General features: G+C 41.0%; 1 protein-coding gene across 1 annotated transcript; it reads right to left on the reverse strand.

Annotated features, from left to right (window-relative positions):
- Positions 1–414, reverse strand: LOC126704852 (protein DOWN-REGULATED IN DIF1 11-like). The gene has a single exon (XM_050403844.1). It carries the CDS (start codon positions 412–414, stop codon positions 1–3), a length of 414 nt encoding a protein of 137 aa, XP_050259801.1.
- Positions 415–16,832: the final 16,418 nt, after the last annotated feature.

Consider the following 16,832-nt stretch of genomic DNA (forward strand, 5'->3'; position numbering starts at 1 on the left):
CTAGTCTTCAATGATTGATGCAGAAGGCTGAGGAGCAGATGAGCCACTTTCTGCTACCAAAACACACTTATCCCAAATTTTTTCACTCCTTGTTGAGATTTCTGAGACCTTGCTCCCAAGGTCAGGGGCCTCGAGTAAAAAGTTCACCAAATCATCGTGACAACTTTTTCCCAAATGCTGAAGCTGAACACAGCAACCATTAGAAACTGTCACATTATTGAAAAATGTACTATAAAAGACTTCATCCCCACAGTCTTCTGATATCTTCTCTGCGCACTCATGCAAATGTTTGCGGTATTCTGGTGATGGATCTGGTGGAAGTTCTTGATCACTTGAGATTCCAAGCCCCGGTGTGACCGACAGTGTAGCAATGAACAAGATCATCATAACAAAAATGTTGCTGGATGCTGCCATGTTGCTAAAATTGAAGGTCACTAGATCTTTTGTGGAGTTAGAAGATGGGAAAAAGGTCTCTATTTGTAGGCAGAAAGGTGGTGAATGCAGTGGTTTTTGGATACATCAACGCCTCTATGGTTTACGGTTGCATTTGCATTAATGTATTTAAGTACTTTTCCTCATTTAATTAATGAAATGAGTTTTTTTTTTTTTTAAAGAGACAACCTACGAAACCTTTCTTCAAAGAACGAAGATACTGAGGAAGTTTTCCTATGATTCACTAATTCCTACCAGGTTTAATCGTTACTAAATGGAGTAATAAACACTAATTACGAGGCAAGTGATTTCTTTTTTAGATAACTCGTATTTCCATACTAATATTCAGCTTAACAGTTAGTATTGGAAAAGATATATAATCAACAAACTAGTGCAAGGAGAGTGAGTAGAGACCTAATCAATTGTTTGCTCCATCATGGAATAACTGATAGTGTAATAAATCAGGAATAACAAATAGATTGGACCATAGAAAAGAAAAGGGAAAAATGGTTTTACAAAAACGAGAATAAAAATTTGGACTGTTAAGTTAAATATTTTGGCAAAATCTGAACTCGGGAGTTTTCAACACAAAAATAAATTTTTTTAGTCATATACACAACTAACCTAAATAAAATCTATGAGTAATCAATTAACAAGCTCAGAAGCACTCCTCCAGCTAGTGGAAAATGGAGATCTCCTCAAGATGGGAAGTGGTAAGAGAAAGTCTATAGGTACAAAAATTTGACAAAAATTTTCATAATGTGGCAAATTGTTAGTGATAAGCAAAAAAGTAATGCTGGTGATGAACTTAGATGAAAGCCAATAAACATACTTACCAATAGGACTGGCCCTTCCACTAGGCCGATTAAGCAATTGCCTAAGGCCCCCAAGTGGAAGAGGGGCCCCAAAATTTTAGAAAAGAAGGGGTAGTAGGGAAAGAAAAAAAAAAAAAAAAAGTTTAAGATGAATCTAAAAAAATCTAGCACATCTTTTTGACTAAAAAACAAAAATTTTGATATATCCAATTAAACATTGGTAACACAAAAAAAATTCTTTGGTCAAAACAAAATCAATTGTTCCGAAAATAACATCATTATCCTCTAGACAAACCAAAATTCAACAAGATAAAGTACAAATCCAGTTTAAGAAATTAACCACAAAACAATCACAAATCAAAATAAATAAAAAACCTCAAATTCCTAAAATTTTTAACGTTTCTCTTTCTCATTCTTGCTTTGCTTCTCTCTCTGCCTCTCTCATTCTTTCTCTCCACTATTGCTGGCTGCCTGGCTCAAGCTTCCTCTGATCTAAATCATCCGATCACATCTGATCTGAAAACTCTGAACTGAGGACTGTCGACTACACTTTTTTTTTTTGGTGTGTGTGTGTGTGCGCGCGCTGCAGATGCGTTTTGATTATGGATTTACTTTTGAGGTATAAAGACTTGGCTTTCTCTACTTTTTATTTGTTAAGACTGGGCCTGTTTATATTGAGTTATGGCTGGACGTTTGGGCCTTCAATTTTTTTTTTTTTTTTTTAAGCTTGCTTTTTATTTTTTTATTTTATGGTTATAGGTGTAATAGGATTTGTTTTGTGTTTTTTGTGGGTGGGTCTTATTAATAAGACTAGTTTTGTTGCACGTGCACCATCACTTCAAATAAATATTTTATGATATGATTTAGAATAGTTAAAACCTTAAAACTAAGTCATTATTGGAATAGTAATTAAGTTTTTTTATTTTTTAATTTTTTTTAATTTTAATTTTTTTTTAAATATTATTGATAAGTTAGAGGTGCCCTTTCTTAAAGGGAAAAGTAGCCCTCTATAGTGGTCATTGGCTAAAACTATTATATTTTGAAAGAATAAATGATGCCCACGAAAAGAAAAAGAAAAAAAAAAACCAGGTTAGAAATTATATAAGGCAGCATAAACAAGTCTACCTCATTTACTAATAGAGAATGCAAGATAGCATTCATCAATTCATGCCAATTTTTTAAGCCAATAATCCTACTATTTGTAAACACCTCTTCTTTACCTCTATATGTTATCAAAATGTAAACTTTTTAAGTTAACTGATTCTTGATCTTCTTGAATAAAGTCCATATATACTATATGTTAAGAGTTAAGAAAGAGTAAAAGCAGAATAAATTTCTCTTATGGTTTGAAAGAATTAGAAATAAAATATTACCAATGATGATCATGTAAACAATGAGTGTCCCAACATTATTAACCAAGATACAAATCTGAAGCAGCGACCTCCCAGCAAGGCCAAAAGCATTCTTCATGACTTCCCCATAAGAGTGAGAGTTTCCCACCCTACTGAATCTCAGCAGCATTTCCAACGAACCTTCTATCAATATAGCCACAAACACTATCATACCAATTCCAAGCCCAAGACCCAGCACCTACATGGTAGCAGGCAGTGCCATAATTGCAGCTCCAATAATAGAAGTGGATATATTAAACACTAAGGCAGTAAATGATGCTCTCTTGAGAAGATATAGAAATTTAATGTAGTGGAAATTCATAAATGTAGATTTATAAGGGATGAATTAAAATAGAGAAATAATAAGTTCCTCATGGTGGACAAGCGACGTGGTCCACCATTTCACTAAAAAATTCTTACCTGTTTAAAATTGTTGAGTCAGAATTTTTTTTTTTTAAACAGTGTAAAGTGGTGGGCTGTGCTAGTGGTGTTGGGCTGCTTCCTGCGGCACTAGGTCCAAGTTTTCTGGATAAGGGAGTTGGGACCGGTCCAGCTGCAACTCAAGTTGGTCCGGTTTGTGCGCAAACTAAGCCAGGTTTGCCAGGAATGTGCTTGCGGCAGGTAGAGCTATTTCAAACAAGTTGTGGCAGATAGACATAATAATAATAAAATAAGTAAAATATCTGGCTACTCAGTGGGAAATGACCAAACAACCCTTAAACACAATTACAGCAATAATAATCACTTTTATAAAAGGAAAAGAATAGAACAAAAGTGAACAAATATTAATATGTATGGGTTAATCAGAAGATGAAGAAATCAACTAAAATCTGGTACGCAGGAGCAAAACCAGAGAGAAACAGAATTAATCTCTCAGGAAAAAGTCTTGCCGTGGAGATTAACTGTCCCGAGAGAAACGGACCTGAATGGTTTATGCACAGAGGTTCCTTGTGGTTTTCACAGAGAGCAGGATTTCGTGAGGGAGAGAGGGAATCAATCTACCGGTGCATGCCTGCCGTTCTAATTCTCACTTTATTTTCTTTCTGGTTGTTTTCTTTCTTTCCTTCCCACTCTTTTCTTTTTCTATTTCTTGGTTTATCTTTTCAAATTCCTATTTCTTAGTTAAGGTTCCCATTGTTGCTCTCTTTTCTCTATTCACGGCAAAATCCTCTTTTTATAGTGTCTGGTGTGACCGGATTTTACTATTTTAGCCCTTAACCTCCTTTGTCTGGTCTGGGTGTATTGGCCGACCATCACTGTTCCATCTATGTGCTACCCCCCATCACCAGACAAAGAAGGGTATTTTGTTTGCTTGTCTGCCGTGACACTTTTTCCTGCTACGGTCTGGGTTCTTTTTCTCTCCTTATCCCTCATGGCATGCACCTAGTGGTTCCAACTCAGCTTGCTTCTTTTGGGTAGTAAGTCATTCCAGCAGGACACTTCCCCAAAAGAGCCTGAGCCGGAACCTCAAAAATAGATTTTTCCCCTCTCCCCACCACCAAACCATGCCCTCTGAATCTCAGACCCCCGACCTCACCATGCCCTGTATTGGCTGGGTACAGGCTGGTGGTGCCTGGGCCTTGTGCGTGCCTTCCTTCCATATGTGTCCAAAATCTGCCTGCTGCCCATTCGTCTGCCGTGGTCTGGAGGCTTGCTTGCATAGCCTGCCATCCGTTTTTTTTGACATTTTATGTGGTCTGCTTTTCGATTTCCCGCTCCTCTTAGGAGCTGGGCCTTATTTGATAATGGACCTTATATTTCTTTGGCCCACTTCTTGATTTCCCTCATTTCTTGCCATATTGTTCTGTTATTCCTGCTGTAATGACTCAATCCTGCTGGGTCTCTTTAGGCCAGCCGTTTACTCTTTCCCCCAGTGGCTTGGTATGACTATTGGTTTTCCTACTTATGGGCTCTTGTGTCTCTTTTGTCTTTCTCTTGGGCATCCTTGGCCCACTTGCTTTCTTTGGGCTTCCTTGACCCTTTTACTAACTCTGCATTCCTATGGGCTTTTACTAACTTCATTGGGTTTCCTTGGCCCAATTACCTTATTCTCATCCTTGGGATTCATGGGCCTGCCATAAACTCTTTACTTTCTTTGTTTGCATTACTTTGGGCCTGTGGAGGCTCTTTTTCACTTTTCTACATCATATACTACCTATGGGTATGCTATTTCTCTCTTTCCGGGCTTCTTTAAGCCCACTTGCCTCTTTAAGGCCCATTTGTTTATTTCATGGGCCTGTGATCCATTATTTCTGCCGCTTGGGCCTTATGGTTTTGCCATCTGCTTGCCAATTCTTTGCTACCCTTGTTGTTGGGCTTTTCTTCTTTCTACTTGGATTCTCACAAATGATCCTCAACAAACAGAAACTGATTACTGACTCAGCAATTTTAAATAAGTGGAAGTCTTTAGTGAAATGGTAGACAAGTGACGTGGTCCACCATGAGGATAGTATAATTTCTCATTAAAATGGTCTAATTACTCATGACACACAACAACTCATTATACTATCAAATATAAAATTCATCTAACAACACAATCATAAAAAAAAGTTAATTTTTATTTTATAATCTCCAAACCAAAATCGACCACTGAAAAGAAATCTTTCATACCAACAATCATTCAAATTGCAAATTTTTATACAAATTTAAATAATAGTAAACGAACAAATTGAGCAAGGAATGTTAACAGCCAATATATGAAATACACAATCATTAAATATTTTGTAGAATTCAAAGGTTACTCGCTTCCTGAGAATTTAAAATTACTCCAATTTGATTGCATCCAAATACTAAAGAGACTACAACATAACAAACAACTGAGAACAATGAGTGACTAAGAGAGGTTGCCGAAGTAGGGGCTGCCTCTAGTAATTTTTTCTTTCTTTTTCTTATCTCTATCCCTCTCACCGTCTGTTGTGATTGTGATTGTGATATCAAAAGAATGACGATAAAGTCAAAACTGGCTAGGATATAGATGAAAATAAAGGCAAGAAAACTCCAGATTTGAAGAGGAAAAGACTAAAAAGGGCTCCAATTTTTTTTCAGGTCACACATACCTTTGCAACAACAAAGAGTCCATTTGGTACATGTGTTTAAACAACAGTTTTCAATTTTTTAAAAATTATGTGTGGGTAAAAAAGTGTGTAAAAATACGTATAATGTTATTTAAAAATTGAAAACATGTGTTTAAGTTTATGTACCAAACGGGCCTAAAGTAATTCAAGCCCTTTGAACCTGTACATGTTTGGCAGCCCCATAAAGTTGACAACACAAAGACTAAAAAGGGCCCATTTTTATTTAGCTCACAAATGAAGTTAGGGGCAATTAAGTAATTTCAAACAAATGCAGATGTTTTTAGAGTTTGAAAGAATTTGCTGGGCTTGCTGTTTAAACACTTGAGAAGTAGTTTTGTCAAACAAGCACCTCAACTCTCATTTTTTATACAGAGTATAGACTTGTGTGGCCATCTTGGCATCTTCTTGGCTGAGCTTGTACTTTTGTTATGGCTGTACTTAAATTAAAAAAAAAAAAAAAATTTAATCTTGTGTTTTTATATATATATATATATATTAGTTATTGGTAATATAATGAATAAGTCTTTATTTATGCAGGTTGAGATTGCTAAAAACTTATTATTGTTCGGTGAAACTACAACAATACTTTTTATATAAATCATGTTCTATTTTTCATTTGTTCTATGCTTGAAAGTTATTTTTTATTTTAGTCTTTATAAATATACTGTTTGATTAGAAATGTCTACTAGAAAATATGCATCTGGATATGAAAAACTTAAAAAAAAAAAAAAAAAGAAGAAAAATTAATTGAGTCTCAAAAAGGATCAATGGATAAATTTGTTATTAGTAATAAACAAAATATAACACAAAATTTAGATGAAAATATCACAAATGAGCAAGAAATTCACCAAAAAGAGTTAAAAGATAATGAAATGATACAATTACAAGATAACAATGATGTTCAATTTTGCAATACAACAAATCTTGATAATGAACTTTGTTGATGCTCATTTTAGGAAGCCCAGTAGAAAGAAGAAGCTCAGCAACATGGGCAGAAAAGTGTTAGTAAGTGGATAGAAAAATCATTAAGCCCAAGCGGCAGGAATAATGGATCACAGGCCCATAAAATAAACAAATAGGCCTAAAGGAGCCTGGAGAGAGAGAAGTAGCAAACCAATGGGCAGTATGTGATGTAGAAAAGTGAGAATGGGCCACAACAAGCCTGAAGTAATGCAAGCAAAGAAAGTAAGGGGTTGATGGCAAGCCCATGAGCCCCAAAGATGAAGGATAAGGTAATTGGGTTAAGGAAGCCCAAAGGAGTTAGTAAAAGCCCATGAGAACACAGAGTTAGGAAAAAGGCCAAGGAAGCCCGAGGAAAGCAAATGAGCAAAGGATGCCCAGGAGGAAATAAATGGGACAAAAGAGCCAACAAGCAATGTAATACAAAACCCAAATGACCATATTGAGTCATTGCGAAAAGAATAAGTAGCAGGCCCAAAGAGGCCCAGCAGGCTGGGGTCAAATAATATCACAACGGGAATGGCAGAATGGAACGACGGGAAATGGTAGCAAAATTGTAGAAAGGAGCAAAAGGGTAGACTGAAAGAAGAAAAACCCACAATCAAGCAAAGCCCAGCCCCTAAAGGGAGTGGGCCATAGAGAATGAGGAATCAGAAAGTAGCTCATGCCATAAGAAGTCAAGGATGGGCGGCAGAATGTGCAGAGGAACCTCCAGACCACAGCAAATGCAGCAGACAAGTTTTGGATACACACAGAAGTTGAGCATGTGCAAGGCCTAGACTTTACCGGCCTGTATCCAGCCAATACAGGAGGGATGGAGAGAGAGAGAGCACCCACACCGTAGCAAGTAAGAGTGCCACGACAAACAAAAGAACAAAATAGTCTTCTTTGTCTGGTGATGAGGAGTGGCACGGCCAGCACAGGCAAGTGGTGTTGGCTGAGTGACTGACAAACCAGTGGTGGTCGGTAAGGACAGCCAGACCAGACAAAGGTAGTTAAAGGCTAAAATAGTAAAAGCCAGCCACGACAGGCATTATATAAGGGACCCTTGCCGTGCACATTAGGGGGGATCGAGGTAATAGTAACCTTTAGGAAGAAATCATGACACTAAAACAAACACTGAGAAAAGAAGAGAAAAGGAAAAAAAGAAAAGAAAGTTTAGAAACAATAAAAGAAAACAGAGAGATAGAATGGCAGACATGCACCAATAGGTTGATCCCCTCTCTCCCTCTACAAGCCCTGCTCTCTACCAAAGACAAAGGATTCTTTTGGGCACAAGTCATTCAGGTCCGCTTCCCTTAAAGTGATTAATTTCTATGGTAGGATTTTCCCTGGGAGATTATTCACGTTGAGGAGAACGATTCCCTCCTTGGTCTTGGTCCCGTGACATGGCTTGGCATAGCAGATTGATCTTTTTTTTGGTAACTCATGTCTCATCTACTTATTTCCACCATTTTCTTTACAAGGCTTTTCTTATCATTGTGATTATCATTCTAATTGGGGATTATTTATTCACTTTGTCTAAAGGTAAAAGTACTTTCTTTTATTATTATTATCATGTTTGCTTGCCATGACTCATCTAAAGTAGCTCCGCCTGCCGTGGGCATATGAACGAAGTTTCTGGCAAACGAGGCATAGTTTGTGCACAAGTCGAATCAAAGTGAGTTGCAGTTGGACCGTCTCAACTTCCCTACTCAGAACACCTGGGCCTCGTATAGCAGGAGGCAGCCCAGCCCAACATTGCAAAAAAGGCCTATCACATTTAAATTGGCGACTTTACTGGGGAGTTGGGAAGCAGATAGGGATAGAAGCCCTCACAAACAAATGCCACCAAGATCTAGGACGATGCGAAACATGAGCGTCGTGCCCTCGCAGGTAGAATCTAGGCCAACAACGCCTCACCAATAGCAGCCTAACCAGACGGAAAGTGTTAACAAAATAGGGGCTGAACCACAACCATAACCAAGAATCCCCACTGACAATGCCAATGCCTTCACTGAAGTGTTGCAGTCGCTGTAGTAGTCACAACAGCATGATGGAAGAAATCTGTCAGCTGAAAACGGACAAAACAAAGGAGAAAGGGAGCTAGCATGACTCGAAGCATGCGGTAGACAAAGAGGAGACACCAGCAGGAGGTGTCCCACAGAATGCGGAATAACGTTTCATCACTATGGCCGAAGTAGCAGCCCTTCTGGAGCAGGAGAGGGCCAGAGCACCTAAGGAAAGATTCTATGCACGGAGACCCTCTTACCCATTAAGGGTACTCAGCAAACCATACCCAGAGAGATATGAACCACGGGTCTTCGCACAGTACGATGGAAGGAAGGGAAGTGCCGTTGAACACATGAGCAAGTTCATTGATACTTTTGGCCCTTATGCAGCAGACGAGGACTTATGTCTTCAGGAGTTTTCCAAATCACTATGTGATCGGGCATACACCTGGTACATTGGCCTAAAGCCAAAATCAATCCTAACTTGGGATGACATGGTGGATGTATTTTGCACTAAATACTTCCATGGAGAAGAAACAGTAATGCTTGCGACCTTGCAAGCAACCAAGTAAAGAAATGGTGAGGATTTAATGGAATATATCAAAAGGTTTAGGGACATAGCACTCGATTGCTATAATCATTGTGAAGAAATAACATTGGTGGAAATGTGTATGACAAATATGATCAGAGAATATATGGCAGTCTTGGAAAACTTAGAACTCTCCTAGTTTGCGTAGTTGTTGCAAAAAGCCAAGAAAACTGCTCAGTCAGTGAAGCCAAGTGTGGACAAAAGAAATGCTCCACAAGCTATGGCAGTATCCACTAGTGAACGGAGAAGGAAAACTGATGGAAGAGAATACGATACTCCCCCACCAATACCATGTACCTCAAAGGAGTTGGATGTGCTCCTAGACAAATGGATAGCAGATGGAGTCTTTAAGCCTAATCAAGTTTCTAAGGAGCCCACAGAGGAAGAGCGGAGGGACCCACGCTTTTGCCGTCTGCACAATTATGTGCAACACCCTACTGCAGAATGTTGGGCACTTCGCAGACTGGTACACCGTAGGATCAAAGAAGGGACTCTAGAACTATCCTAGCAGGAAGTTCAAAGAAACTCGCTCCTAAACCACAAAGGGAAGGGTGTAGTAGCAGTAGTAATTTGTGCGGATCCAGGGGAAGATGAAGAGGAGAATCTAGCCCTGCCTGCCACAACAATTATCACCTTGTAGAAAAGCTCCAAATTCAATAATTTGTTTGACCAATTGGGGCTTACGACGAAAGAGCGAAAGATAGCCATAGAGGCCCTAGTGAGCATTGCTTCCAGGGCAGGAATAGAATGTTTAACAGCGGAAGTTACAGATGACAGAGCCCTCTTGCAGGAATCAAGTGAAATCACTTTTAGTGATGAGGATATGGAGGTGGGGTACCCAGACCACATGAGGCCCCTTTACTTAATAGAATCCATAAATCAAATCCCCATCAAGAGAGCCATGGTGGATACAGGTGCTTTCGTAACTCATCCCATTAAGCACTTTACAAGTGGCAGGAATTTCAGAATGAAAGATTCAGGGGTGCCTAATGGAAGTGACAAGGTTCGGAGGAAGGGGCGAATACATCGCAGGCCACATCCAACTGTGGTTAAAGGTGGGCCCCATAGCTTCCTTAGCTCGGTTCCACGTGGTAAAGATGGAGGTCTCTTATCATGTGCTTTTGGGGAGGCCATGGTTGCACAAACACCGATTAGTCTCGTCTACCTATCACCAATGCGTAAAGGGAAGGTTGAATGGTAGAATGATACATATAGCAGCAAACCCATTGCCATTTGAGTAGGCAGAGGCTCATCTAGTTGAAACTATGTTCTACGACCAATGGGCACCATCTGGAGAGAACTCAGTATCAAAACCATGAGGCACCTTCATACCCAGATGGGAGGATGTCTGGAATGACCCCGAATTTGATCTAAGGGAGTTGCTATCACAGAATAAGAAAAGGAATGAAGTGCCCGCTACAGAGTTAGATGATATGCTGTAGAGTTATGAAGGTATGCAGGGCCCACAAGTGAAATACAAGTAGGCCCCAGACAAGAGTGGCAGCACAAAAGCCTAGTGTGTTGCATGGCTCAAGAAAGCTCAGAGGAAGAAAGAAATGAAGAGAAAGAAGTAGTGGTAGAAAAAGATGCACAAGTTATGGTAGAAGAAAAGTTGGAGGAGACTAACTTGGGGCCCGACTTGTAGGAACCAAGGTCCATCTCAATCAGTTCAAGTTTGTCAGAAAAGGAAAAGTCAAAATTGATAGTGTTGTTGAAGGAATACAAAGATATCTTCGCATGGGATAGTGAAATGCCAGGGTTGGATCTGGGGCTAGTAGTGCATATGCTGAATGTGGATCTCGAGGCCAAGCCAGTGGCCCAGCCTGCCAGGATATTCCACATCGAAATAGAAGGACAAATAGTCAAGGAGGTACAGAAATTGCTAGTCGCAGGATTCATTAAGCCTATCCAGCACCCGCACTGGTTGTCTAACATAGTGCCAGTAAAGAAGAAGAACAAGCAGATAAGGTGCTGTGTAGATTTTAGAAATCTCAACAGGGTTTGCCCAAAAGATGAATTCCCACTGCCAAACATGGATTTGCTAATAAATTCTATGGCAAGGAGCGCTATGTTTTCATTCATGGACGGATTCAGCAGGTACAATCAGATCAGAATGGCACCAAAGGATGTGGAGAAAACTGCCTTCAGAACACCCATAGGCAACTTCTACTATACAGTGATGCCGTTTGGGTTGAAAAATGCAAGTGTAACTTATCAACGGACAATGACGGTAATATTTCACGACATGATACATTAGGAACTAGAGGACTATGTGGATGACATAGTGGTCAAATCAAAGAAGCGAGAAGAACACGTCCAAGCGTTGAAGAAGGTATTTGAGAGGTGTAGGACTTTCAAACTAAGGATGAACCCTCTCAAGTGTGCGTTTGGAGTGTCCTCAGGGAAATTTTTGGGTTTCTTGGTTCACAGTAGAGGAATAGACGTGGACCTGACCAAAGCTACGGCCATAGCAACCATGAAACCTCCAGCCACAGTAAAGGAGTTGAAGAGTTTTTTGGGGAAGGTCTCATATATCCAAAGATTCATCTCGGGATTGGCATCAATTACTTCCGCTTTCAGCAAATTACTCAAGAAGGGGCAAAACTTTGAGTGGGGAGAACCACAGCAGACGGTCTTCAAAAGGCTATAGCAGATTATGATGAACCTCCTTACTGTGCAAGCGCCAATCCGCAAGAAGCCATTGTTGCTCTACCTAGCCACCAACCAATATGCCATAGGTGCATTGATCGCCTAAGAGGATGGAGGTGGCATTGAGCAACCAGTTTACTATATCAGCCGTGCTTTAAAAGATACAGAAACTTGTTACCTAAGGGCAGAAAGGGCATGCCTGTCTATTGTGTATGCTTCGCAAAGGCTACGCCATTATTTCTTGGCTTACGAAGTGTGGCTGATGACTAAGTCCCACGCGATTAAAACTTTGTTGCGGCAACCGATTCTTTCTGGCAGAATATCGCAGTGGTTATTACAATATCACAATACGACCTGAAAGCAGGAATGTCCAAGGCAGTAAAGAGCCAGGCTATAGCAGATTTGTTGGCACAGTTTCCAGGAGAAGAGGAATTCCCGCTGGATGATGAGGTCCTAGGGGAAGTAGCCATGGCAGATGAAGTCAGAGAGTAATGGGTAATGAAATTTGATGGGTCTTCTACCACACAATTAGGAGGAGTGGGAGTAGTTTTGTACCATGAAGAAGACAAGGTTGTGGCACTATCATTCAAATTAGAATTTCCCTGTTCAAACAACACAGCAAAATATGAAGCCTATCTAACCGGGCTAGCCACGACCCTTGAAATGGGAGTCAAGCATTTAAGGGAAATGGGTGATTTGAACCTAGTGGTCTGCCAGACCAAAGGGAACTTCTCTTTAAAGGAACCCAGCCTAGCCCCATACAGAGCAATGGCCCAGAAGATGGAGGAAAAGTTTTCGACTTTTGAAATAGAACATACCCCAAGGAACGAAAACCGGTTTACAAATGCGTTGGCCGCACTAGGCTCGTAAATAATTTTTAAAGGGGATAGCACTAGGATAGAAGTCAGCAAGAGGAAAGAGTCTATTATTGAGATGTTGAAGGAAAGGTTCCAAGAGGAATAGTGTGAGGGAGATTAGCGGATTCCTATAAGGGAGGCCTTGATGAAAGAAGAAGATGTTGCAGAACTAAAGGTGTTAAAAGACTACGCCCTAGTAAGAGGAGAATTGTACCGCAGGATGCTAGGCAGGGTTTTGTCTAGATGCATAGGGTAGGGGGAGGCCTAAAGAAAGTTAAAGGAAGTGCATGACAAGACTTGTGGATCCTGCGGAGAGGTCAACCTTTACCGCAGACTTCAGATGGCAGGCTTCTATTGGTCAAGTATGGGTAAAGATGCAGATCAAGTCCAAACCTAATGCGAGACTTGTTAGCTTGTAGTAGACAGAGAGGAAAGTTATGCTATGTTCGCCAGCGAAAACTGGAGAAATCCATTCACGCAGTACTTGATAGAAGGTATCCTGCCACAAAAGCACAGTGAAAGATATAAGCTTAAGAGGTTGGCAACATGTTACTTTTTGCATAATGTAGTCCTTTTCAAGAAAGGGTATGAGGGAGATCCTTTAAGGTGCCTGGGTCCCGTGGAAGCAAAAGGGATGATAAAAGAAGTGCACTCAGGAGAGTGTGAGGAGCACCAGGGGAAGAAAAAGCTGTATAGATGCCTGTTGCAGATGGGTTATTACTGGCCCACCATGAAGAAAGATACAACAAAGTTTGTGAAAAAATGCCATAGTTGCCAAGTACATGCCAACCTGATTCACACTCATTTGCAGAACTTACATAGCATGGTCACCCCATGACCCTTCCACACTTGGGGGCTTGATTTGGTGGGACCAGTTAACCCACCATCGCGTAGATACATATGGATCCTAGTGGTTACGAAATACTTCACAAAATGGCAGAGGCAGTGCCACTTCGTAAAGCCACAGAAGGAGTAGTAGCAAACTTCATCATAGAAAATATAATTGTGAGGTTTAGGGTACCCTACAAGATTATCAGTGACAACGACACACCTTTTGTCAACAGTAATGTGAGGAAGATGCTGGAATTCTACCAAGTCAAGCACCATCGTTCATCACCCTATTACCTTCAAGGAAATGGGCAAGCAGAGGCGACAAATAAGACCCTCATAAAGATCATCAGCAAAATGAGCCAAGAGTATACAGGAGGATGGGCGATGCATCTGCCAGACATTCTCTAGGCCTATAGAAATTCGCTAAAGGGTTTTCACCTTTTTCCTTGGTCTACAGGATAGAGGTAATGAGCCCGACAAAAGTAATGACTCCGTCTTTGAGAGTTATGCAGATGCGGGAGAAGGAAAAAGAACAGAAGGTCTTTGCGGCAGAAAGGTATGAAGACCTAGAAGGGCTTGATGAAAGAAGGGAAAAGGCCCAAGAGCGCAGTCGCATATATAGGCAAAGGATGATTAAAGCCTATGGCAGAATGACTAAAGAAAGAGTCTTCATGGAAGGGCAACTTGTGTTAAAGGTAGTAGATTATGTCAGGCGAGGCATTGCAGGACCATATAAGTTTGCGCCAAAATGGGAGGGACCCTTTGTGATAAGAGAGGCACATCCAAGTGGGTATTACTGTCTGGCCCAGATGGATGGCAAGGACCTGATAGAACCTATCAATGGGAAATGGCTGAAGCGTTATTATGCTTTTATAATACTTCGTACCTTTTCATTGTATAGTCATAAAAGTACGTTACAAAGTATAGCATCATAGTTACAAACTCAAATTGTGGCAGAACTTGCCAAATAAGTGCTACAGGAAACATAAAGTGTACTAGATGGGGTAATAAGAGAAGGAAAACAACAAAAAAAGGGGGAACTACATCATCATCAACGAAGCCTAGAAATAAGGGGCTGATCTCCAAAACGGCTGGATCCACCAATGTTGGAAAGAAGACGCTCACGACGACTTTCCAAGTCAGCCACCTCCTTCCTCAAAGCCTCGATGCGTGTGTTAATGGCATCAATAGCAGGCTGAACCTTCCTCATAAAGAAGGCTCGGGCAATCTCACGGAGATGATCCAAAATGAACTCCACAACAAAGCCCATGCTAACAAGCTCTTGAATCGCAGCCCTCCACTGCAGGATCCTCTCGGTGGAGATAGTGTCAACAAAGTTATGCTCAATATCATTCATCACACTCCTCAGTAACTTCAAAAAGTGCATTCTGGTAGAACGGCCAAGGCGAAATCCTTGCATGAAGTCACCACGGCTACTGTAGACCGCTTCCAAAAGAGGAGCACAATCCTCAAGAACTCTACATAAAGAGGCCCAAAACCCCAGAAGTCTGCAGGATCAAGGTCATTAACCTCAGGCTGATCAAAACAAATAAAGAAGGCTGTGGCCTCACTCACAGGGTTCGGAACTGTGGCAAAATTACTGCCCATCTCAAACTGAGAAAGGGTAGTGGGAAGTGGACCTATCAAGAAAACATGAAGCATGATGTGAGAAACCATAAGCTAAGGAGAACGAACTCATAATGAATAAGTGAAGAAAGAGATGAGGGAAAGAAACATACCAGGACCCGTAAGAGTAAAGGCTATGGAGATAATAGGAACTGGTGCTGTGGGAATGACAGAAATTGATACAGTAGGTACGACAGAAACGGGTGCTACAAGTGCAGCAGGAGAAGTGGCTGTAGGCATATCTGTGTCTGTTGCAACCCCTGGCTCCTTAAAGGTCTTTACAATCAGAGGAATGGACATGCACAATAAAGGGAGACCGCAGCAAAGGGGTGACACAGACACATATGTATAAAAACGAGATAACAGAAAATAAAAAGAAAAGAGGGAGGAGGAAACTTAATAAGATAAAGAGACACATACCCATGAATTCGACCTCATGCTCAACACTTTCCTCTTCCTCAGAATGAAAAACCTTCTTCTTCATGGTGGGGTCATCATTAGGATCCTCAAAAACGTCCTCAGATCCCTCAGAAGACAAGTCTGTGTCAGGTCCGCGTGTGGCAGAACTTGGTATGGAAGAAGGGGTAACCACCAAAGAAGAACCATCCTTCATGGCCTGAGATAGAGCGGCAAAGGGATCACTGGTAGAGATAATGAGAGGTGTGGCAGGAGAAGCAACCTTGGTCTAAACAATAGCAGGAAGGAGGCTCCCTCTTCAGGAGTAAGTGTCTCGACAGGAATGAGAGTAGTCTCACTAATCCCCTTCGTATAAGTATCCTCACCTATGGGTACCAGCTTAGTGGAAGGGATAGCAGCCTCAGCAGGAACCCCCTGTGCAACAGTAGGAGGGGCAGGAGTTGCAGCCTCAAACACCACATCAGCCCCATCAAAAAAACCTTCCATGGGTGTGCCCATGGAGGCAGAAAGCTCCTCAACCGTGGGGTGGTATACAGAGATAGGCTCGGGCTCATCCTGGAAAGCAAAAAAAAAAAAAAAAAGAAAGGTGAACAAAGGAATTCATAACTAGTGATGATGCTAAAAGGGAGATGAGACAACCAATGACATATGGCAGAGGAAATATGGGCAAAAGAGAAGAAAAAGAAGGAAGAAAGGAAGGAGAAATACCTCAAACTTGGGTTCATCAAGTAATATGGGACGGGTGGCAGATACATCCTCCTTATGCTTAGACTGCAAAAGAAAAGAAAGTAGAAGACAAAGATGAAGAGACGAGTTAACAAGTGTATGAGGGTTAACCGCAAGAATGCTCTATAAAAAAAAAAGAAAAAAAAAAGAAAAGAGAAAAGTTAGAGATAACATACTCTCCGCTTAGTGGTGGTGGACATAGGAGGAGGAGAGGTCTTTCTCTTACTGCCTCGTGTCCTACTGGAAGGAGGAGCATCTGTAGATAATCGTGGAGTAGTGAGCTTAGACTTGCTGGTAGTGAGGCGCCCGCTAGAACGGGTACGAGCAGAAGGAGAGGGAAAGCCCTCTAAAACTATATTGCCTATGGGAGGGAGGCCACTCTCAAAAGGTACAACGTTTGAACAAGCCTCAGAAGGATCATCACCATTTTTTGCGGACTTAGGCTTGGTAGAACTTTTCTTACCTGGCACGGGA

This window comes from Quercus robur, chromosome 11 (assembly GCF_932294415.1).
Source record: "Quercus robur chromosome 11, dhQueRobu3.1, whole genome shotgun sequence".
In the NCBI taxonomy this organism is placed as follows: Eukaryota; Viridiplantae; Streptophyta; class Magnoliopsida; order Fagales; family Fagaceae; genus Quercus; species Quercus robur.